The sequence below is a fragment of the Peromyscus californicus genome, unplaced genomic scaffold, assembly GCF_007827085.1.
Source record: "Peromyscus californicus insignis strain IS unplaced genomic scaffold, ASM782708v3 Scaffold_10__1_contigs__length_136768540, whole genome shotgun sequence".
Taxonomy (NCBI): domain Eukaryota; kingdom Metazoa; phylum Chordata; class Mammalia; order Rodentia; family Cricetidae; genus Peromyscus; species Peromyscus californicus.
Genome location: NW_026294391.1, coordinates 85,683,527 through 85,703,400, shown reverse-complemented (window position 1 = coordinate 85,703,400; position 19,874 = coordinate 85,683,527). Strand labels below are relative to the sequence as shown.

The window sequence follows — 19,874 nt, the reverse complement described above, 5'->3', positions numbered from 1 at the left end:
AGGCTTCATTTTTTTCAGAGATTAAGAAATTTGTTAAGGATTTTTACTTTACACGTCAGGTGGAAGCTTCCTGATGCTAACGATGCACTTTTTTTTTTTTTTTTGTCAACTTAGATCTGTGAAGACTTTAGGGAAAATTTGTAAATTGTCTTGCATTTGAGTCTGAAGTCAAAAAACAATAGTTACTCATTTCGGACCAGAAAATCCAGGCATGACTGCCCAAGCCTAACGGTAGGTTTTTTTTTTTTTTTTTTTTTTTTTTTTTTTTTTTTTTTTTTTGCAATACAATTCAGTTCTACATATCAGCCACGGATTCCCTTGTTCTCCCCCCTCCCGCCCCCCTCACTTTCCCCCAGTCCACCCCCCATTCCCACCTCCTCCAGGGCAAAGCCTCCCCCGAGGACTGAGATCAACCTGGTAGACTCAGTTCAGGCAGGTCCAGTCCCCTCCTCCCAGGCCGAGCCAAGCGATCCTGCATAGGCCCCAGGTTTCAAACAGCCAACTCATGCAATGAGCACAGGACCCGGTCCCACTGCCTGGATACCTCCCAAACAGATCAAGCCAATCGACTATCTCACCCATTCAGAGGGCCTGATCCAGTTGGGGGCCCCTCAGCCATTGGTTCATAGTTCATGTGTTTCCATTCGTTTGGCTATTTGTCCCTGTGCTTTATCCAACCTTGGTCTCAACAATTCTCGCTCATATAAACCCTCCTCTTTCTCGCTAATTGAACTCCCAGAGATCCACCCGGGGCCTAGCCATGGATCTCTGCATCCATATCCCTCAGTAGTTGGATGAGGTTTCTAGCACGACAATTAGGGTATTTGGCCATTCCATCACCAGAGTAGGTCAGTTCGGGCTGTCTCTCAACCATTGCCAGCAGTCTGTTGTGGGGGTATCTTTGTGGATTTCTGTGGGCCTCTCTAGCACTTTGCTTCTTCCTATTCTCATGTGGTCTTCATTTACCATGGTCTCCTATTCCTTGTTCTCCCTCTCACAACCTAGATGCCCTTCAACTGAAGAATGGATAAACAAAATGTGGTACATATACACAATGGAATACTACTCAGCAGAGAAAAACAATGACATCATGAGGTTTACAGACAAATGGATGGATCTAGAAAAAATCATCCTAAGTGAGGTAAACCAAACTCAGAAAGACAAACATGGTATGTACTCACTCATAGCAGGATACTAGATGTAGAACAAGGATGACTGGACTGCTACTCACATCACCAGGGAGGCTACCTGGAAAACAGGACCCCAAGAAAGACACGGGGATCGCCCAATGACGGAGAAATGGAAGAGATCTACATGAACAGCCTGGACATGAGTGGGGGTAATGAAGGGCGAGGGTGGAGGGAAAGAGAGCTTGGGGGAGCAGGAGATCCCCGCTGGATTAACGGCAGATTTTGGAAGATCTCAGCTCAGCTCTTGTATTTGTTTCTCTTGCCCATGCTCAGCACTATAAACAAACAATCAAACAACAAAACCATGGAGACCCTAGTGTGCAGCTATGTTTGGCAACAACCAAGTTATAGGATTGCTCCCTGATTCAGAAACACGGTGTCTGAGGCTATCACAAACTTGGCTGCAGCCGTCTCTCTGCCATTACTCACTGAATCCACGTGGCCCCCATTTCACCAACACCAAATGATCCTAAGCACAAAGTGCACCTGCATGCATTTCTCTTCAGGTTCACGAGACAGGACAGTTTACATTTGTATCAACATACAAGAGTCCACATCAGTGCAAATTTTCTAAGGCTGATATTTTACTGAATTAATTTACTAGTAAATACAATAATCTACCTCAATATCCTATACCTATCCATTCCCCTTTTTCTTTTCTAAAGGAGAATACTGAGTCCAAATTTTATTGCTCCACTCCCAACCCTACAACCATCCATCCATAACCCTGAGAAAAATGAAACATTTGGGAGTGGGGCGTCATTTTCTTATAATTACTTCCTGCTGTTTAGGGGGCAATGGTATCTCTGTGAGGTCCTGTAAGAAAGATTAGATAGTTAGGTCTCAACAGGGCTAGCCATAGAGTCTGCAGCCAGTCTCAGTAATGTGTAAGGTTGTCGGAGATTCTGGCTAGAAGTGTAGTATGATGGACCATCTCATCTTAGAACTGTTCTGAGGAGTTTTCAGTCCAAAGCTGATCACTGAGTAATGTTCTTAGGTACCATACCATCTTTCTGGACTGAGTAGAGTCATAGTTGTGGGGTCCCATCTTCCTTCTGGAGACTTCAGAGATTGCTATTGGGAAGACTTATTTTCACTGTGGAAAACTTGAACATTATTAATATCAAAACGGAAAGTTTAGATTTAAAGATGGCATGACATGTAAGAAAGGATTCTGAGAAATCAAGAATAAACATGGAGAGAAACAGAATTTTGATAACAATGGTCCTCAGATTATTGGTTTTCTTCTGTCTTACACCAGTTAGCTCTTCTGATATATGATGGAATCTCTTCATTTTTTTCTTTTAACAACATACTTGGGTTTAGAGAAGGAGAGAGCCACATTCCAACTCCAAAGCCAGCTTGAATTATAATTGAATTGGGACCACAACTATTCTAGAGTTAAAGAGATATTGACATTAGGCAGTGAGATATATTACCCAAAGAGTATATTGGTACCAATAGGTTCTTTCCTTCTGCTGTAGACTTCTGGGTGTCCAGGGCCTTATGATTTCTTATTTTTTTTTCAGAGCTGAGGACCAAACCCAGGGCCTTGCGCTTGCTAGGCAAGAGCTCTACCACTGAGCTAAATCCCCACCCCAGGCCTTATGATTTCTTAAAGATGGGTATTCCTACTATCCTGTAAAGACTAAAAACAGAACTCTGCCCCAACCTTTGTTTGTTAAATTTTTCTGACAACTTGTAGGGATGTCACATCAGTGGATGAGCTTTTACTTCTCCTCATCAAGGTCTTTCTCCTGTTCAAATCAAACTTTTATTAATTTTTGTTGGTATCCATTGTAGCTGGCCCACAGTCAGGACAAACTCTCTCACCTGCCAGTCCCACAGACGCTCAGACCCGACCAAGTAAACACAGAGACTTATATTGGTTACAAACTGTATGGCCGTGGCAGGCTTCTTGCTAACTGTTCTTACAGCTTAAATTACTCCATCTCCATTAATCTATACCTTACCACATGGCTCGTGGCTTACTGGCATCTTCACATGCTGTTTGTCATCGTGGAGGCTGGCAGTGTCTCTCTGACTCAGTCTTCCACTTCCCAGCTTTATTCTCCTCCTTGTCCCGCCTACACTTCCTGCCTAGCCAATGGCCAATCAGTGTTTTATTTATTGACTAATTAGCAACACATTTGCCATACAAAACATCCCACAGCAATCCATAGCTTTTCTTCTCCTGCAGAAACAAAAGCAAAACCCCTTCAACAACGTAGGACATATCCAGGTTTCCATTCTGAGGCCAACACATCTTTGACATTAACCGGTTGGTTTAGCTCAGAAGTTTTTTCTGTTGTCCAATGTCTGTCCGCAGCTGTTGTTCCTTTCTCATCAGCATTGAGATCACGATTACAGAACGGAGTAGACAGCAGAAGTCATCCTCTGATCTGACCAGGAGCGAATCCACTTTGTGGCAGAAGTGATGAGAAGGGGCATGTGACCCTTCTGCAACTCCTTATAAGAGATTACATACAACTGCAGGGTGCCCCTCCTCCTGTATAGCCCAGGGTCATGGGTGGAGCAAATACCACTACAGGGGAGGCGCTTAGTCTTACTGCAACTTGATATACCATGTTTTGTTGATACTCATGGGAGACCTGCCCTTCCTAAACAGAAATGGAGGAGGAGGGGATTGAGGGGAGGGAACAGAGGTGGGGTGGGGGTGGGACTGGGAGAGGAGGGAGGGAAACTGGACAGGATGTAAAATAAATAAATAAATTAATTAATTAAAAAAGAATAACTTAAAATATGTAAAATCTCATGTGTATTTGTCATTCACAGAGTTATTTTCTTTTCTATATTAATAATGTTTATGTTTGAAATTTTAACAATTAACTGATAAAAGAACAAAAAAATTGTGCAGTAAATTGAGACAGAAATATCTATTAAATCAGTAAGTGATAATTTTATAGGTATCCTAAGTTAGTTTCCCTAACTTAATATTTGGAGAGGTAGGGTCTCACTATTTTTCCTATGATGATATGAAATCTCCAGACTCAAATAGTCCTTTTGCCTCACCCTCCTGTGTAACTGAGACAACAGACATATTCAACTGCCCTTGGTTAACTTGTGTGGTCTCATTTCTACCTTTCTTTGTGCTGCGGATGGATCTACAACCTCAGGCCTATTAAGTATATATTCTACCACTGAACTAAATCCCAGCTTCTTACAGATTCTAAGATGAACTGGAGTAACTTAAGAAGTCCAGTTTAGTCCATCTTTCCATGATGATCTATAGGGAGTTAATGGTTGATGGAGAGAGAGCCTTTGTGTGTCAACTGATGAGTTGCCCATGTTCATGTAAGTAACATCTCACCCATGATCATGTAAGTAGCTCCAATGAAACTTACTAGTTAACAAAAAACAAACAAAAAACAAATAGGGAACTAGCTGGGGAGAGGAAAAGGGTAAGAGAGGGTTATAGAGGGTGAATATGATCAAAGTGTGTGTGATATATATCATATATATATATGAAAATGCTATAATGAAACACATGACTGTACTAATTTAAATATGCTAAAAAGAATGCTTGTTTGGGGGCTGGGCATGTATCTCAGTGCTAGAGTGCTTGCCTAATGTGAGCCAGGCCCTGGATTCAAACTTCAGCATTTTCAAAAAATATAAGTAAAAATAATTCTGGTTTCTATGTCATATTCCAGACTCACTATGTTAGCAACTCCAGAGTATAACCTAGAATTTGGTCCATCATTTAGACCAGATTACTGGTGCCCCATTACCACGAATACCTCCAGGAGATCCAACGAATCTCTCCTGAGTAGAAACACATATGTTTATCTGTTTCAAGACTGGTGTTGATTCCAGCACCCACTTGTTCTGGCCTCTAATTATGAGAGCTTATACATTACTTTAAGGGGAGACTATCTGAAAGGCAGCAATCAGAAATGCCAAGTGGAAGAATTATGAAAAGCAGAAAAACTTAGTAGATTAATTTCTCCAGGATGCTATTTAGGACCTAGGAAATTGGAAAAGAGGGCCACCTAGTGGCACTAGAGGAGGGTGCGTTACACTTGCATCTTCACAACTCCAGAATAAGTTTAAGTTCCTGGAGAAAATTGTTTGATTGGGTTGTTATTTGTTTGACTAGATGTGTGTATGTGTGTGTGTGTGGTCCTGAAAGGACCAAGCAGACGCCATAACAGGCTGTTAGTCTTCTCTCAGAGATCAGGCCTCAATTTCAGTTTCCTGAGACTTGAGCAAGCAGTTTCTGGGAGGGCTGCAACATAGTCATTGCAGTAGCTCCCCTTCTGCATGTACTCTGATGCTCAAAGTTCAGCCAGTTATTTACTGTCTGGGACCCCTCACCAACTTAGAGCTATGTGCGTGAGTCAATGTGAACTTGTGAGGCCAGTCAGCCCCCATGGCAGCTCAAGGGACTTGTCCAGGCCTGCCCCAAAATAATAACTGTAACTCCCAACCAGTAAATTCAAAGGTTACATACCCTCACCCAATCATATGATGCCAAGGCTTGTACCACCCTGTTTGTGGTTTTTCCCTTTAAAAACTCCTCATCCTGGGAGCTCAGGGCTGTCCTCCTCCACCCGCTGTGTCGGATGTTGGACACTGACCAAGCCCAGGTTTGCTTGTTATCAATAAACCTCTGTGTGTTTTGCATCGGATATTGGCTCTGTGGTGGTCTTGCTTGGGGGTCTGGCGATGCGGTCACAACATTTGGTTCCCACTTATGGAGTCGAACAGACAGGGGTTTATTGATATTAAGCAAGCTCAGGCTTGGTCTACATCCAACAGTCCCTTCCCAAGATATTCAAGAATCATCTTCTTTCTGATATAAAAGTTTATAACAATATTTGCTGAAGAAGAACGCTGCTAGCATTAATCAACTAATATGCAATCTTGGTATTTATTGTGTAGTGGATTAAAACATGTCATATCATGCTGTCCAGGACAAGGGTGGAGAAAGAATGAAAGTCCATGCTAGCAGCCTTCCTTTTTCCCCCTTCTATTTGGATCACAAACTATGTCTGGGCCCATTGCCTATATTCAGGGAAGGTCTTCCACTCTCAGACAATCCTCTCAGGGAACACTGTCGTGGACACATTTAAAATTATGCTTAGCTGAATTCTAGATGATTCTCAATCCAATCAAGTTAACTAACAATAAAAGAAATTACTTGAAACCACATAGGTTGTCTTGAATGTATATTGCTTGGAAGCATAATGCATGCTTTTTAGGCATCACTCAGATAGCAGTTTCATGTTGGGTAGTCTGGTGGTTTGAATAAGAATGGCCCCCATAGGCTCATAGATTAGAATGCTTGGTCCTCAAGAAGTGGCACTGAAAAGATGAGGAGATGTGGCCTTGTTGGAGGAAATGTGTCACTGGGGGTGAACTTTGAGTTTTCAAGGTCCCACTCCAGGCTCAAAGTTTCTATCTCTCTCTTCCTGCTGCCTACAGACCTAGATGTAGAATTCCCAGCTAATTCTCTAGCCCCGTGTCTGCCTGCATGTGGTCATGCTTTCCGCCATAATGAGGATGAACTAAACCTCTGAAGCTGTAAGCAAGCACAATTAAATGTTTTTTTTTGTTTTTTTTTGTTTTTTTTTTTTTGGTTTTTTCGAGACAGGGTTTCTCTGTGTAGCTTTGTGCCTTTCCTGGATGCTCAGTAGTCCAGGCTGGCCTTGAACTCACAGAGATCCGCCTGGCTCTGCCTCCCGAGTGCAGGGATTAAAGGCGTGCGCCACCACCACCCGGCTAAATGTTTTCTTTTATAAGAATTGCTATGGTCGTGGTGTGTCTTCACAGCAATATAACACTAAGACAGATAGTTATTGGATTATTAGCTGAAAAGTTTATTGTTTCTATAGGATGCAGGAAATCAAGTAGCAGTAATGTCTAGCATATCAAGGATAATGTTCTTCTCTTACTTTGGAATTTTAAGAGGCACTTATTACAAACATGAAGTGATAATTAAAATGGAATCTTGTTTTTGTTTGAGTTTAGTATTAACCTAAAAACCCGACAATTCCTCTGAGATTTTACTAGACTGTAATATGTCACTAAAACCAACTACTGATTATGATCCTGTGGATTTCACATAGGGAAAAGAAAAAGAGATGAGGAAAAAAGAAAAATGAACACTCTTTAAAGCTGATAAAGTCTCAATCTGTAATCTTGGGAAAATTGCCCACATCTAGGATGCCATCAGTTTCTAGGTAAACCTTTTAGCATACATTCTATAACAGGTGTATGCTAAGAGTCTGGACAGCTCACTGTTAGTCGTGAGATATACATCCAAGATTTGAGATTTAGAAGCATCACTGTAGCCTGAGAGGTGAGAAGATCTTAGTATCATATCTTCCCAAGATGTTCAAGAATTGTCTTCCTTCTGATGTCATGTCCAAAAGGCACAACCTCTGGGTCTGTATATAAGCATTTGCTTGTTCAGTGACTATTTCATAAGGAGTTAATTTGTGTTTTCCAATGGAAATGTGTCTGATTGTCATTAAATGAAAAAAGAATTCTGGAGAGATGGTTTGGCAGTTAAGAGTAGTGGATATTCTTTCAGAGGACCTGAAGACCCAAGTTTGGTTCCCAGCACCCACATGGCAACTCAAAACCCTAAGTCGCTCTATTTCTGGGATACGTGATGCACTCTTTGGCTTTTGTAGTCATAAAGAACACACATGATGCACATCTGAACATGCAGGAACTCACACATATACATAAAAATACATCTTTTTAAGCCAAAAATAATGCATTTGATAAAGATAATGCAGTAGATTCAATTAATTCAGCCAATTTCAGGTTTCAAAATGTCATGTGTGTTTGAATATTTCCAAAGAGCCAGTATACCAGGAACAGTGATAACAGTTTCTAGTATCATTCATTTAATTGATCTTATAAAATGAGTACCACTATCATCACTGTAGATTTCTCCACAAAAGATACATGTTTTCAGGACTGGAGAGATAGCTCAGCAGTTAAGAGCTCAAACTGTTCTTCCAGAGGACCCAAGCAGGCATGTCAGTCAGACAGCTCATGACTGCCTATAAATCCAGCTCTGGGGAATCTGGTGTCTGTTGTGACCTGCCAGTGGCTATGGCTGATGAATTGAAGTTGAGTTCAAGATTCAACAGAACCAGGGGATTCAAGGCTAATGCTGCTCCAGAGTTCCTTTACTGGCAGTATATGAAACCTTTATTCCAGATAACTCCAAGTTCAAAGCAGGGATAAAGAACATACAGGGAATATTCCATCACTATCACCAAATGTGCTCCGGATACAGAAGGCCTTCTGGCTGAATGAGGGATGTTTGTGTAATGCCCTTTAGCTTGCTAAGCTGCATTGCTGAAGCAGGGCATCTTGCCCATAGCATCCCATGGGCAGGCGAAGGCATTGCTCCCAGTGGAATAAAAAAAGTTCTATGGGAACAGAGTTCATACAGCAGAACAGTGTAGCAAAGTCTATCATATCCAGGCTACAGATGGCCTTTACTGGCGTCTGTGGACACTGCAATCATATACACCACATAATTAATTAAAAATAAAATATTTTTTTGCAAAAGAAATATGTTTTCAGTCAGGCAGTGGTGGCGTATGCCTTTAATCTCAGTACTAGAGAGGCAAAGTCAGGCGAATCTCTGATTTTTTTTTTTTTTTTTTGGTTTTTCGAGACAAGGTTTCTCTGTGTAGCTTTGCGCCTTTCCTGGAACTCACTTGGTAGCCCAGGCTGGCCTCGAACTCACAGAGATCCGCCTGGCTCTGCCTCCCGAGTGCTGGGATTAAAGGCGTGCGCCACCACCGCCCGGCTGAATCTCTGATTTTGAGGCCAGCCTGGTCAATAGAGCGAGTTCCAGGACAGCCAGACCGCACAGAGAAACCCTGCCTTGAAAAACAAACAAACAAAAAAAAGAAACATGTTTTGTAATAACCTGTCATCTTTCCCACATGAGAATACATCTACACAGGAATAAAACTCATAAATTGTTGTTAGAAATACTGGTGCTTCATTGATGGTGGCAGTTGAAGTCTGTGTGTAAATATCCGAGTGGTCCACCCTGTAGTGGATACACACCACCTATCTTCTACAAGCTTTATAGTCATTGGTTATAAGTTGCTCAGCAATTTGATATATTCACCACACCACTACTTTTGTCATAATTGAGTTCATTTTATCTGCTTCATGAGTTGAAGAGTGGAGAACTTTTAGCAATGGGAGCATAAATGATTCGGCAAAGATTGATGAGCCACCTTGGTTCTTTGTCAGTAGTTTGCTAATGTTGTATTTATATACTTCCAGACTTCAGTTTTACTTACATTGTTTCAGATATCAATTTTGTTTTTCCAGTTAAGGTGTATTGTGCTGTTTATTAAATAGGTCATTGTAGGAGAGCAGTGTAGCCATAGATGGGTCATGTTTAGAAAAAACATTTTTTTCCTATGTGATAATTCTCCTGTAAACACACTAGACTTACTTTCAGAGCATTTAAGACTCTCCTGAGAGGGAGCTGGGAGAGATGGCTCAGTGGTGAAAAGTACTTACTGCAGAACCTGAGTTTGGTTCGCTCACAATCGCCTGTAACTCCAGCTCTAGAGAATTCAATGCCTCTAATCTATAAGGACTCGTTCTCTCTCTCTCTCTCTCTCTCTCTCTCTCTCTCTCTCTCTCTCTCTCTCTCTCTCTCTCTCTCATTCTCTCTCTCTCACATTCTCTCTCTCTCATTCTCTCTCTCTCTCTCTCGCACACCACACACACACACACACACACACACACACACACACACATATAAAAAACTAAAAATAATTTTCAAATCTTTTAAAAATATTCTCTTCAGAGGAAGAAGAAATAACATGGGCTTTCAACTCTCTTGAACCACAACTATCACACTGTTTATGTGCAGAAATAGGTAAGATCAAAACTCACAGTTGTGATAGATACCCTTACCTTCCTCAAAAGCACCTGAGTGTTTATGAGCATCTTCTATTGATATAGGAAGAGGCAAAGGTGCATCAAATATTTTTAACCTTTGTGTGTGTGTTGTTTATTAATGCACATATACGGGGCTGTGCACATGTATGGGGCTGGATCAGCACGTGGAGGCCAGAGGTTGATGTTCTGTGTCCTTCTTTATTGTTTGCCCCCAAGCATCTCTCAGTGACCCTGTAGTTCACAGATTGGGCCAGACTAACTGGGGTCATCCTGTCATCTTTCTACTTCTCTTCCTCGCCAAACTCTAAAAACACAGACCTGTCAAAAATATAATTAGAGTAAATTTCACCATTCCTCTGTACCAAACCAACAGATCCACTCATTGCAGCAGTACACATGGAACCGGCATCAGGGTCTGGTTAAGATCGCAGGCTTCTTGTGCATGTCTTCCTCAAAGGAAACAACCAACACATAAGACTAGGTAACTGCAGATTTTAACATTTGCATGTCTAGTAGCAGTAGAGAGGTATTGGAGTTAAATGTTTTTGTTGGTATACAGACTATAAATAAATTCAAATTTATAAGAATGATCTATGGTCCTTGCTTGTCTTCCTGTCTGCACATTACTAAAGTGCTTCCCTGTTCAAACTTCTGTGAATAAGCTAAACAAAAGGCACATGTATGTCATGTGAAAGGACCACCATTTATGTTAACTTGTCCAATTTTGTCTTTTTATCAATAAACAAGTGAAGACCCTAAAATCTTTAATGAAAAAAAAAAACAGAAGCCAAAGCCATTTTAGTGGGTATGATGCTACCTATGCCTTTGATGCTAGTTGGAAAAAATTCAATCCTGCATACTTCTCCATGAACTGTACAGCTACACACACATTTGTTGGAACAAAGGTAATTAGTGATGTATTCATATGAGATAAAAGACAATAACATTATTTGCTGTGGATATCATTCTGTATAAATAAAACACTGATTGGCCAGTGGCCAGGCAGGAAGTATAGGTGGGACAAGGAGAGAGGAGAATTCTGGGAAATGGAAGGCTGAGTGAGGGAGACACTGCCAGCCGCTGCCATGACAAGCAGCATGTGAAGATGCCGGTAAGCCACGAGCCATGTGGCAAGGTATAGATTTATAGAAATGGATTAATTTAAGATATAAGAACAGTTATCAAGAAGCCTGTCATGGCCACACAGTTTGTAAGCAATATAAGTCTCTGTGTTTACTTGGTTGGGTCTGAGCGGCTATGGGACTGGCAGATGACTGATTTGTCCTGACTGTGGGCCAGGCAGGAAAACTCTAGCTACAATTATTATTTTGTTTTTAATTATCTTACAAAATAACGTTTCCTCGTGCCGTTTTCATACACACTTGGATTTGGTTGACTATGCTCCCACCCTTTCATCTCCCCATTTGCCCGGACCCCACCCTGTCTAAAGCCTTCCACCTCCAGTATTCTATTCCACACTCATGTGTTCTGTTACCATGTCCACCCCCTCCTTTAAAGCCTCAGTTTACTCCTTTCCTGGGTCCCTTACTGGTCACTTGGCAACCACATACACTCATTCCCCCCAAAATACCCACATGTAAAACTTAGACGCTAAGATCTCCTTTAGGCATATACCCAAAGGACTTTATATCCTACCACAGCAACACTTGCACATCCATGTTTACTGTTGCTCTTTTCACAATAGCAGAAAATAGTCATCCTAGATGTCCATCAAGGGATATGAAAACGTGGTGCATATACGCAATCTAACTTATGCAGCCACAAGAAAACATGCATTATTTGTCTTGTTGAGACTGTGATGCCTCTCTAATATATTTCAATTTCACCCATTTCCTGGACAATCTCACCTTATTTATGGATGCATAAGTTAGATTGCGTATATGTACCACATTTTCATATCCCCAATGGACATCTAGGATGACTATTTTTCTGCTACTGTGAAAAGAGCAGCAGTAAACGTGGATGTGCAAGTGTTGTTGTGGTAGGATATAAAGTCCTTCGGGAATATGCTCAGGAATGGTATAGCTGGGTCACAGAGCAGTTCAATTTTCATGTTTTGAGAAGCCTCCATACTGATTTCCATAGTGGTTGCATAGTGGTTCTTGAAATAATAATAATGTGTCATCACTGATGGTGAAACTATAGTGTTTCTCCTTGCTTAAATTATGGTTTCGTTCTGTTTTCATATCACCTGTGCTGTATAACCCTTCCCGACCCTCTCTTTCCCTTGAAGCTGCCCTGTAAATGCTATCTTGGAGATTATTGATTTTCCCACAGCAGAAAAAAAAGTATCAAGTCATATATTTAATCATGTACTTCTATATATAATATCTAAATTATTTTGGATATATTTGGATTTTTATACTTCTATTATAAAGAAAAATACACAGAGAGTGAAAGGAAATACTATTTCTATAGCAGTTTTTATTTATAACTTGAGCACAAGCTACTTTTACGTAATATCCGAAACATCAAGACAAAAGGTTTCAGGGTTACAAAAACACAATGGAAATTATAATTAAATTGTACTACAACGTCATCTCAGGCATAAGAGATGGAATAGACTCAGGGAATCAGAATATCTGAGATCGAAGTTTGACTCCATTCTTTGCTGACTATTTTAGCTTGGATTCCCCAAGCTTCAGTGTTTCACATTCTTCATCTGCAAAGAGCCTATGTTTGCATTATATCCATCACTAGATTATTGGCAATAGAATACAATAAGAAAGTTTGTAAATTGAAATTTTAATATGAGTATTAACTCCAAAACTTATGAAAATGGAGACTTTCCGAGAATTGTACACAATTAGCAACTAGTGGCAGTAAGTATACACACGGAAACAAGCTTCAGTCAGTCAAACAAGTCATGCAAACATTTTCAACTTTCAATGATAATGTAAAAAATTATTTTTAAAAACATGTAAAACATGAAACCTTTTGTAGGGAAAACCTGGAAAGACCAATATTTCTTAGACACACAGCCATTAAAGGTGTTACAATGATTGGCATGTTAAAGATGTATTCACTTTTCAGAAAAAGTTATTAGTCACCTTATTTCCACCACTTATAGCATCTAACAAATAATCATATTAGCTGTTTTTCAGGAAGCAAGCATGCTTTAACAAGAGATGAACAAAAGACTGCTTCTAAATCACATTCAATGTGAACATGCACGAATGCTACACATAAAGTAACCGGTTATTATAACACGAGTTCCTTCAGATTCTTGACAATTTTTAACTACGGTTCCTTAACACAGACGCAGAGAGAGTTCTTCAAAAAGTCGTGGCAATTTCATACGAGTCTGGAAATGGGACAGACACGCGTCCAGATCCAGTCACAAGAGGCAGAATCCCAGCAATCGGGATAACTTGCCAGGACAGAGTCAAAGTGACATTCCTGTTTCCCTTGAGACCGTGCCCGTCGTCAAAGAAAAAATACTTGCTTTTGACATCTTTCAGATCCAGCTTGGGGTTCTCGCCTCGCAGAAGGATCTTGTCCCAGAGGACCACCTGGTTCACAGCGTTGCTTTTGGTGGAATATTCTGCCGAGAGGTAAAGGAAGAGCTGCTTGACGTTCCAGTCGAAAGTCTTCTCCAAATCCGCCGAGATGTGGAAGGTGATGAAGCCCAGGTCGCTTTTTTTTCTGGGTCCGGTGAAGTCTTCCACTTTTTTGAGCAGGATCCTGGAGACGTGCAGGCGCACTGGCGCGCTTCTGTCTTTGAAGGCGGTGGTGAGGATGCAGCCCAAGGTGAGCGCCGCCATGACGCTCAGCGTGAAGGCGAACAGCGAGTTCGCCCGCGACAGCAGGGTGTTCATCTTGCGGGCTCAGCCGGCCGCTCCCTCCTCGCGGGCTCCACGGGCGCTCGCTGGCTGCCTGGCTCGGGCTGCCTGGCTGGGCACGGCGGCGTGCAGTCTGCTCGCGTCCCCTCTGCCTGCCTCTGGCTCGCGCAGAATGCTGGGTGCGCGCACGCGTCCCTGGAGCGCGCACCGCCCACGATGCCTTTCCTTTCTTTCTTTCTTTTTTTTTTTTTCCCCCAAGTCACTGGTTAACCCTACAACCACTGTCTGACGATAGTCTAAGGCGTTTGGAGCATCTGATAGGAAACAGCAGCACCGTGTCTCTGCGTGGCTAAATAACCCCGGGAGGGCTTGAGCTGCCTCATCCCCCACACCCAGACACAGTCACTGAAGGTCCCATCTGCGCCCCCCAAAGCCCTGTCCAGAGAACCCCCTCCCTCTGCACACTGCTGCATCATGGCTTCCATATATCCTAGCCCCTCCCCTGGCCTTCTGCAACAGGCTCCTGATGGCTGGGCCCCCTCCCCCACCACACACACACACTAACTCATGCTGCCTCTCTGCAGTCCATTCTCTGCACAGAGAGCAGCCATCACCTGCGGGTCATGTCCCTCCCCTACTGGGATCCTCCACGCCCAAAATACAGTCATAGCGTCAAGTGTGTGGCCCAGACTCTGTGCTGCATCTGCCCTTCCACCTCACCCCATCAGCCTGTGTGTTGTCCGCCAGGCTCCAGCCACTGGGCTTGCCCTCTGCTCCTGGATCAGCTGGAGCACACAGTGCAAGCTACCGAAAACTGTCCTGTCTGGGCTGGCTTCTTCACTCAGGACTCGGTTCGAAAGCCACTTCCAGGAAAGGCCTTCACTGACCACTCTCTCTGTAAGCCCCTGTTCAAGAGGTTTTCTGTTTATTTTCCTCTAACATAAGTCCCCACCGAACTTGCCTGTTTAATGGTTTTCTTACACAGTTTTGCCAGTCTACTATGATGACCGATCCAGGACCCTTCCTATCCTGTTTTTTTTTTTTTTTTTTTTTTTTTTTGTACTGCTTTCCCAGTGCCTCAGACAGCGCTTTATATACACATTGTGAGCATTGTGGCTTGGATGGAATTGTAAGTGTTCTGGCAATCGGGAGCCAAGGAATACCAAGTGTCACAGAAAGCATAGCTTTCCCTGCTCCAGGGAAAGGCTTCCCCAGTGTAACAGCTCTGCTCCCCTAGGGGAAGGTTTCCCCACCGAAAGTGTTATAGCCTTGCCCCACCCAGGCGAAAGTCTCACCCAAACCTCCTTCAAGAGACTTATTGGGAGGGAGGAATCCGGGAGAGTGGCTGCCTCAGCGAGGGTGGAAGGCAGCAGGGAAGGGGGCCGGAACAGACACAGGGCTTGTAAAGGGCTTCTTAGGGGCGGAGTTTTTCCAGGGAGATTTTCAGGAGGGAATTGGTCAGATTACAGTCCTTGAGCCCAGAGTGGCTAGATCTCGTGCTCAGGGATTGGTTGGTTTTCTGCTTAGTTGGCCAAGGGCAGATATGGCTCTAGTTCCAGGGCCAAAGTGTGTTTCTTTCCCTTGACCTTTTTGGCCTTTTGGCTCTAATTTCAGGACCAAGGCACATTTCTTTCCCGGGCTCTGATTCTAGGGCCAAAGTGTGTTTCTTTCCCTTGACCTTTTTGGCCTTTTGGCTCTAATTTCAGGACCAAGGCACATTTCTTTCCCGGGCTCTGATTCTAGGGCCAAAGTGTGTTTCTTTGGCACTGGTTTCAGGGTCAGAGTGTATTTCTTTGGTTCTGGGTTCAGGGCTAAAGCGTTTCTTTCGCTGACTTGGGTTTCGGGGCCAAGGTGTGTTTCTTTCACTGGCTCTGGTTTCAGGGCCAGGGTGGGTTTCTTTTCTTTTTTTTCTATTTACTTTTATTTATTTTTTTTCTGGTGAACTTCCAGTATTTATTTCCCTATAAACTCAATAAAGCCATCTATACATGATTATAATAATCTACTCTTTGTCCAAACTATCCAAATGGATACATTTTATTTTCCACATTTTTTTTAAAAAAGGATTTATTTATTTATTATGCATACAGTGCTCTGCCTGCATATGTCCCTGCAGGTCAGAAGCAGGCACCAGATCTCATTACAGATGGTTGTGAGCCACCATGTGGTTGCTGGGAATTGAACTCAGGACCTTTGGAAGAGCAGCCAGTGCTCTTAACCTCTAAGCCATCTCTCTAGCCCTATTTTCCACATTTCTAACAAGAATCCATGTAGTACTGATTTATCCTGATACTGAATACCCAATGTATCTCCAACATTAATGTAGTGTTTTTTTCTTTATTAAGAAATTTTCTACTCACTCCTCATGCTATCCACAGACCCCCCTCCTCCCTGCTCCCACCCCCCCAGCCCTCTTTCCCAAGCCACCCCAGATCCCCACATCCCCCAAATCGAGGTCTCCCATGGGAGTCAACAGAGGCCAGCTCACTGAGCCTAGGCAGGTCCAAGCCCCTTCCCACTGCACCAAGGCTGTGCAAGGTGTCACATGACTATGGTGATATTTTATTTGTATTAAAATGTTATTTGTATGTTAATAAATAAAGTTGCCCGGGGGTCAGAGCTATTAGCAAGCCATAGGAAAGCAGGGCAGTGGTAGCGTACGCTTGTAATTCCAGCACTTGGTAGGCAGAGCTGGGTAAGTCTCTGTGTGTTCAGGGATACAGTCATTATTGGATACACATGCCTTTAATCTTAATACCAATCATGGAAAACCTGGAGGCCTATACAGACAGGCCGTGAGGAGGCGGTCATGTGGTTGGGTTTACAACCAATGAGAGGCAGGACAGGAACTCTATATAAAGACTTTAACACAGGGGTAGTTCTGGTTCGGAGAGGTAGGACCACCGCAGGAGGAAGGGTAAGGTTTTAGCTCTTAGCTCTGACCTCTTGGCTTTCTTCTTTGCATTGGTTCTGTGTTTCTTATTTAATAAGAAGGTTGGATACATCTACACATGACAGGCACCGGATTCCCAGAAGCCTGCCCATGCACCAGGGACAGGTCCCGATCCCCCTGCCTGGGTGCCCCCCAAACAGTTCGAGCCAAACAACTGTCTTCCGTACCCAGAGGGCCTAGTCCAGTCCCATGGAGGCTCCACAGCCACCAGTCCACTGTTCATGGGCTTCCACTAGTGTGGCCAGTCATCTGTGCACATCCTCCCATCATGATCTCGATGTCCCTCGCCTGCAGTATCTCTCCTCTCTCTCATCAATTAGATTCCCAGAACTCAGCCTAGTGCCTGGCCGTGGATCTCTGTATCTGCTTCCACCAGTCACTGGACAAAGGCTCTATGATGACAGCTAGGTTATTTGCTAGGCTGGTCACCAGAGTAGACCGGTTCAGGCACCAGGGTGGGTTTCTTTGGCTGGTCCTTTTACCCTACATACATCACTGGATGACTATTAATAAATTGAAGGAATTACTGACACTCAAGAAAAGATAGAAATTTTACAACCAAGAACAAATAAATAATACACCAAATGATTTAAGATACTGAACAATCTTGTTGCAAACAGGCATCAGTACTTTTCAAAGCTCAATGAATATCAGAATCAGGTGGAAAGTACCCACCCCAATTTCATGGTTTTTCTTCAGAAGATTTGGAATAGGCCCAAATATCTTCAAGTTTAATAAGCACCAGCAGAAGTGTCAGACCATGGGTGAACAATGCCTCGGGGGAATTGTGAGAGAGGCTCCAGGACAAAAGGGCCTTTTACCTCAGCTGCATTTTGGTTCCCTGGATTGTTCTTGGATGTGATTTTGGGCCCCCTGTGACAAACATTTACATTCAATTTATAAGACATGTTTATTTTTGTTGGATGTCAGAATATAGCTATAGTTCCCAATTTGGTCAGTGTCCCCTAAATCTGGATATGGCCTTCTGCCTTGCTTTCATGCTTCCCAGATATATCTATAGTACGTGCCATGTAATTGTGCTTAAATTGGTCTGTCCAGAGACAGTTCTGGGAAAGGGCTGCTCGGTTAATATTTAGTATATGCTTACTGACGTTTATTTACACGTTTTTCTGAACTCAAACAACCTTCCTTGGATCATTGTTTTCTTTGTTACATTTGTGTATAAATACACTGAAACTGAAGTAAGGTTGTTTACAGAATTAAGACTGGAGTCCGCCCCATTCTTTCAGGTCCAGCAGACAAGATCTGCACAGGTTGGTGAAAAGTCAACAAGAAGATTTTTGGTGGAAGGTACCACACTTAGAGAAATCCTGACTTCATTTGTCAACATTTTAATCCAACAAATTTAATGGCACCATGCAGAGTTCTGGGACAACTGGAAGACCTTTATTGATGTAAATGATCCAAGTGCCCTGGTCACTTAATCCAGCTGAGAACACAAGGTTCTTCTCCCCCGGGGATCACAAAACTCTAGAGAATAGTCCTGTTCATTAGAAGGATTGATATTCTTTTGTTTAGTCAAGACTGGTTCTGGGTGGTTGCTAACCCAGTGCCCTAAAGATGGAACTCTGGTGTCTTCAATCTTACTCTTTTGACATGTGTCACAGAGTTGACACTTCATCGACTTCTGTATGAGAATCTTCACCCTTGCCTGTCCTAAACAGAGCAAGTTTACATACCATTGATTTAATGCAGAGTTCTGGGAGTTCTGAAGCATCTGCTGATACAGTTACTCTAAAGAACTCCCTGGTCCTTCCCTCCACCTGAGACTGACAGGGTGCTTTCCCATGTAGGATCTCAACTCCAGAGTATTCCTTGTGGTTCCAATATGTCCAGAATTATTTGCTTGTGTGGAGGAGACTGGTGGAAGGGTGCTGTCTTACTAAAAGTGTCCCCATGATGAGGACTCAAGGAACCTATCCAATTAACTCTATATCAGACTGAGCCTCAGATTCTGCAGTGCAGGTCAAGCACTCTTCTCTGATGTTATAGTAAAGACAAGGGGAGGAAAAAGAAAGCAAGTGGAATAGAGGTGAAAGCAATAGATGGGAAAGGGCAGACTCAATTCATTGGAAGCTGTGCAATGATGCTTTTCCCCTTCCCAGCTTTATCCTACATTTCCTCTTACACACTAAACAATGGAACCAAGACTCACCTAACAGACATGTGGGCTGATCCATGCTTACTATGTAGTCAGTGCACGATATTGATGTCAGAGGTATTGCTTTGACTGAATAAAGGAGGCAAAATGCAGGGAAGTACCATATGCTGAGGACAGACAAGATACCATACACTGTGCATTGCTATTTTTAGACATTTTTAAAAGCTATCTTCTGAGATAGGTAGTGTTATTATTTCCTTTGTACAGATGAGGCAATAGTTTTAGACAACAAAGTATATGCTCAAGGAATTCTGAGAGGGAAGGTGTCAACTTAATATTGATGGTATCTTGAAGGGAATTTACTGGCTAAATGGTTGAAAAAGTTAGCATATATGTAATATATGCATGAATAAAAAGGGAGTAACTTCTGAGAAAAATGTGACTCAAATTAGGTTGACTCAAACATTATAAATGAATAAATGGGCAGGAAAAATCTCTACCACATCTCAAATGGCAAACAATAATTTTAGAAGGAAAATCATAATTAGAAAAACAACACATGATGACACCATAGTGATAAGTGATTCAGGCAAAAATCATAAGTGAAAGCATAGTTGGCACTAATTTCCACAGCAGGCACTGAGTTGTTATGGTAACCACATTGGCCAAGGAGAACTGGGAAAACAACAGTGACATTAATCTTATTTTCTAATATGTGTTAGGATCCGAATAAGAATGGCCTGACTGGTTTAATTAATTTCAAATATTCCATATGATAAACATTCCTGTAACATAAATATCCATACATTCATATGATCACACATTCCCACATACATATGTCTTCCCTTCTCTCTCACCACCCAAGATCCTGGGAATGTATTATA

General features: G+C 42.4%; 1 protein-coding gene and 1 long non-coding RNA gene across 2 annotated transcripts in view; both read right to left on the bottom strand.

The window, feature by feature from the left end:
- The window catches only part of LOC128108986 (uncharacterized), a 59,905-nt gene that overhangs the window by 21,396 nt on the left and 18,635 nt on the right, over nt 1–19,874 (bottom strand). The window lies entirely within an intron of this gene.
- LOC128108974 (signal peptidase complex subunit 3) lies at nt 12,538–14,275 on the bottom strand. The gene has a single exon (XM_052736003.1). It carries the CDS (start codon nt 13,949–13,951, stop codon nt 13,409–13,411), a length of 543 nt encoding a protein of 180 aa, XP_052591963.1. The 5' UTR covers nt 13,952–14,275; the 3' UTR covers nt 12,538–13,408.

Bases quoted from the DNA above. Each gene is read 5' to 3' on its own strand.
- LOC128108974 (XM_052736003.1), bottom strand. From the start codon at position 13,951: ATGAACACCCTGCTGTCGCGGGCGAACTCGCTGTTCGCCTTCACGCTG.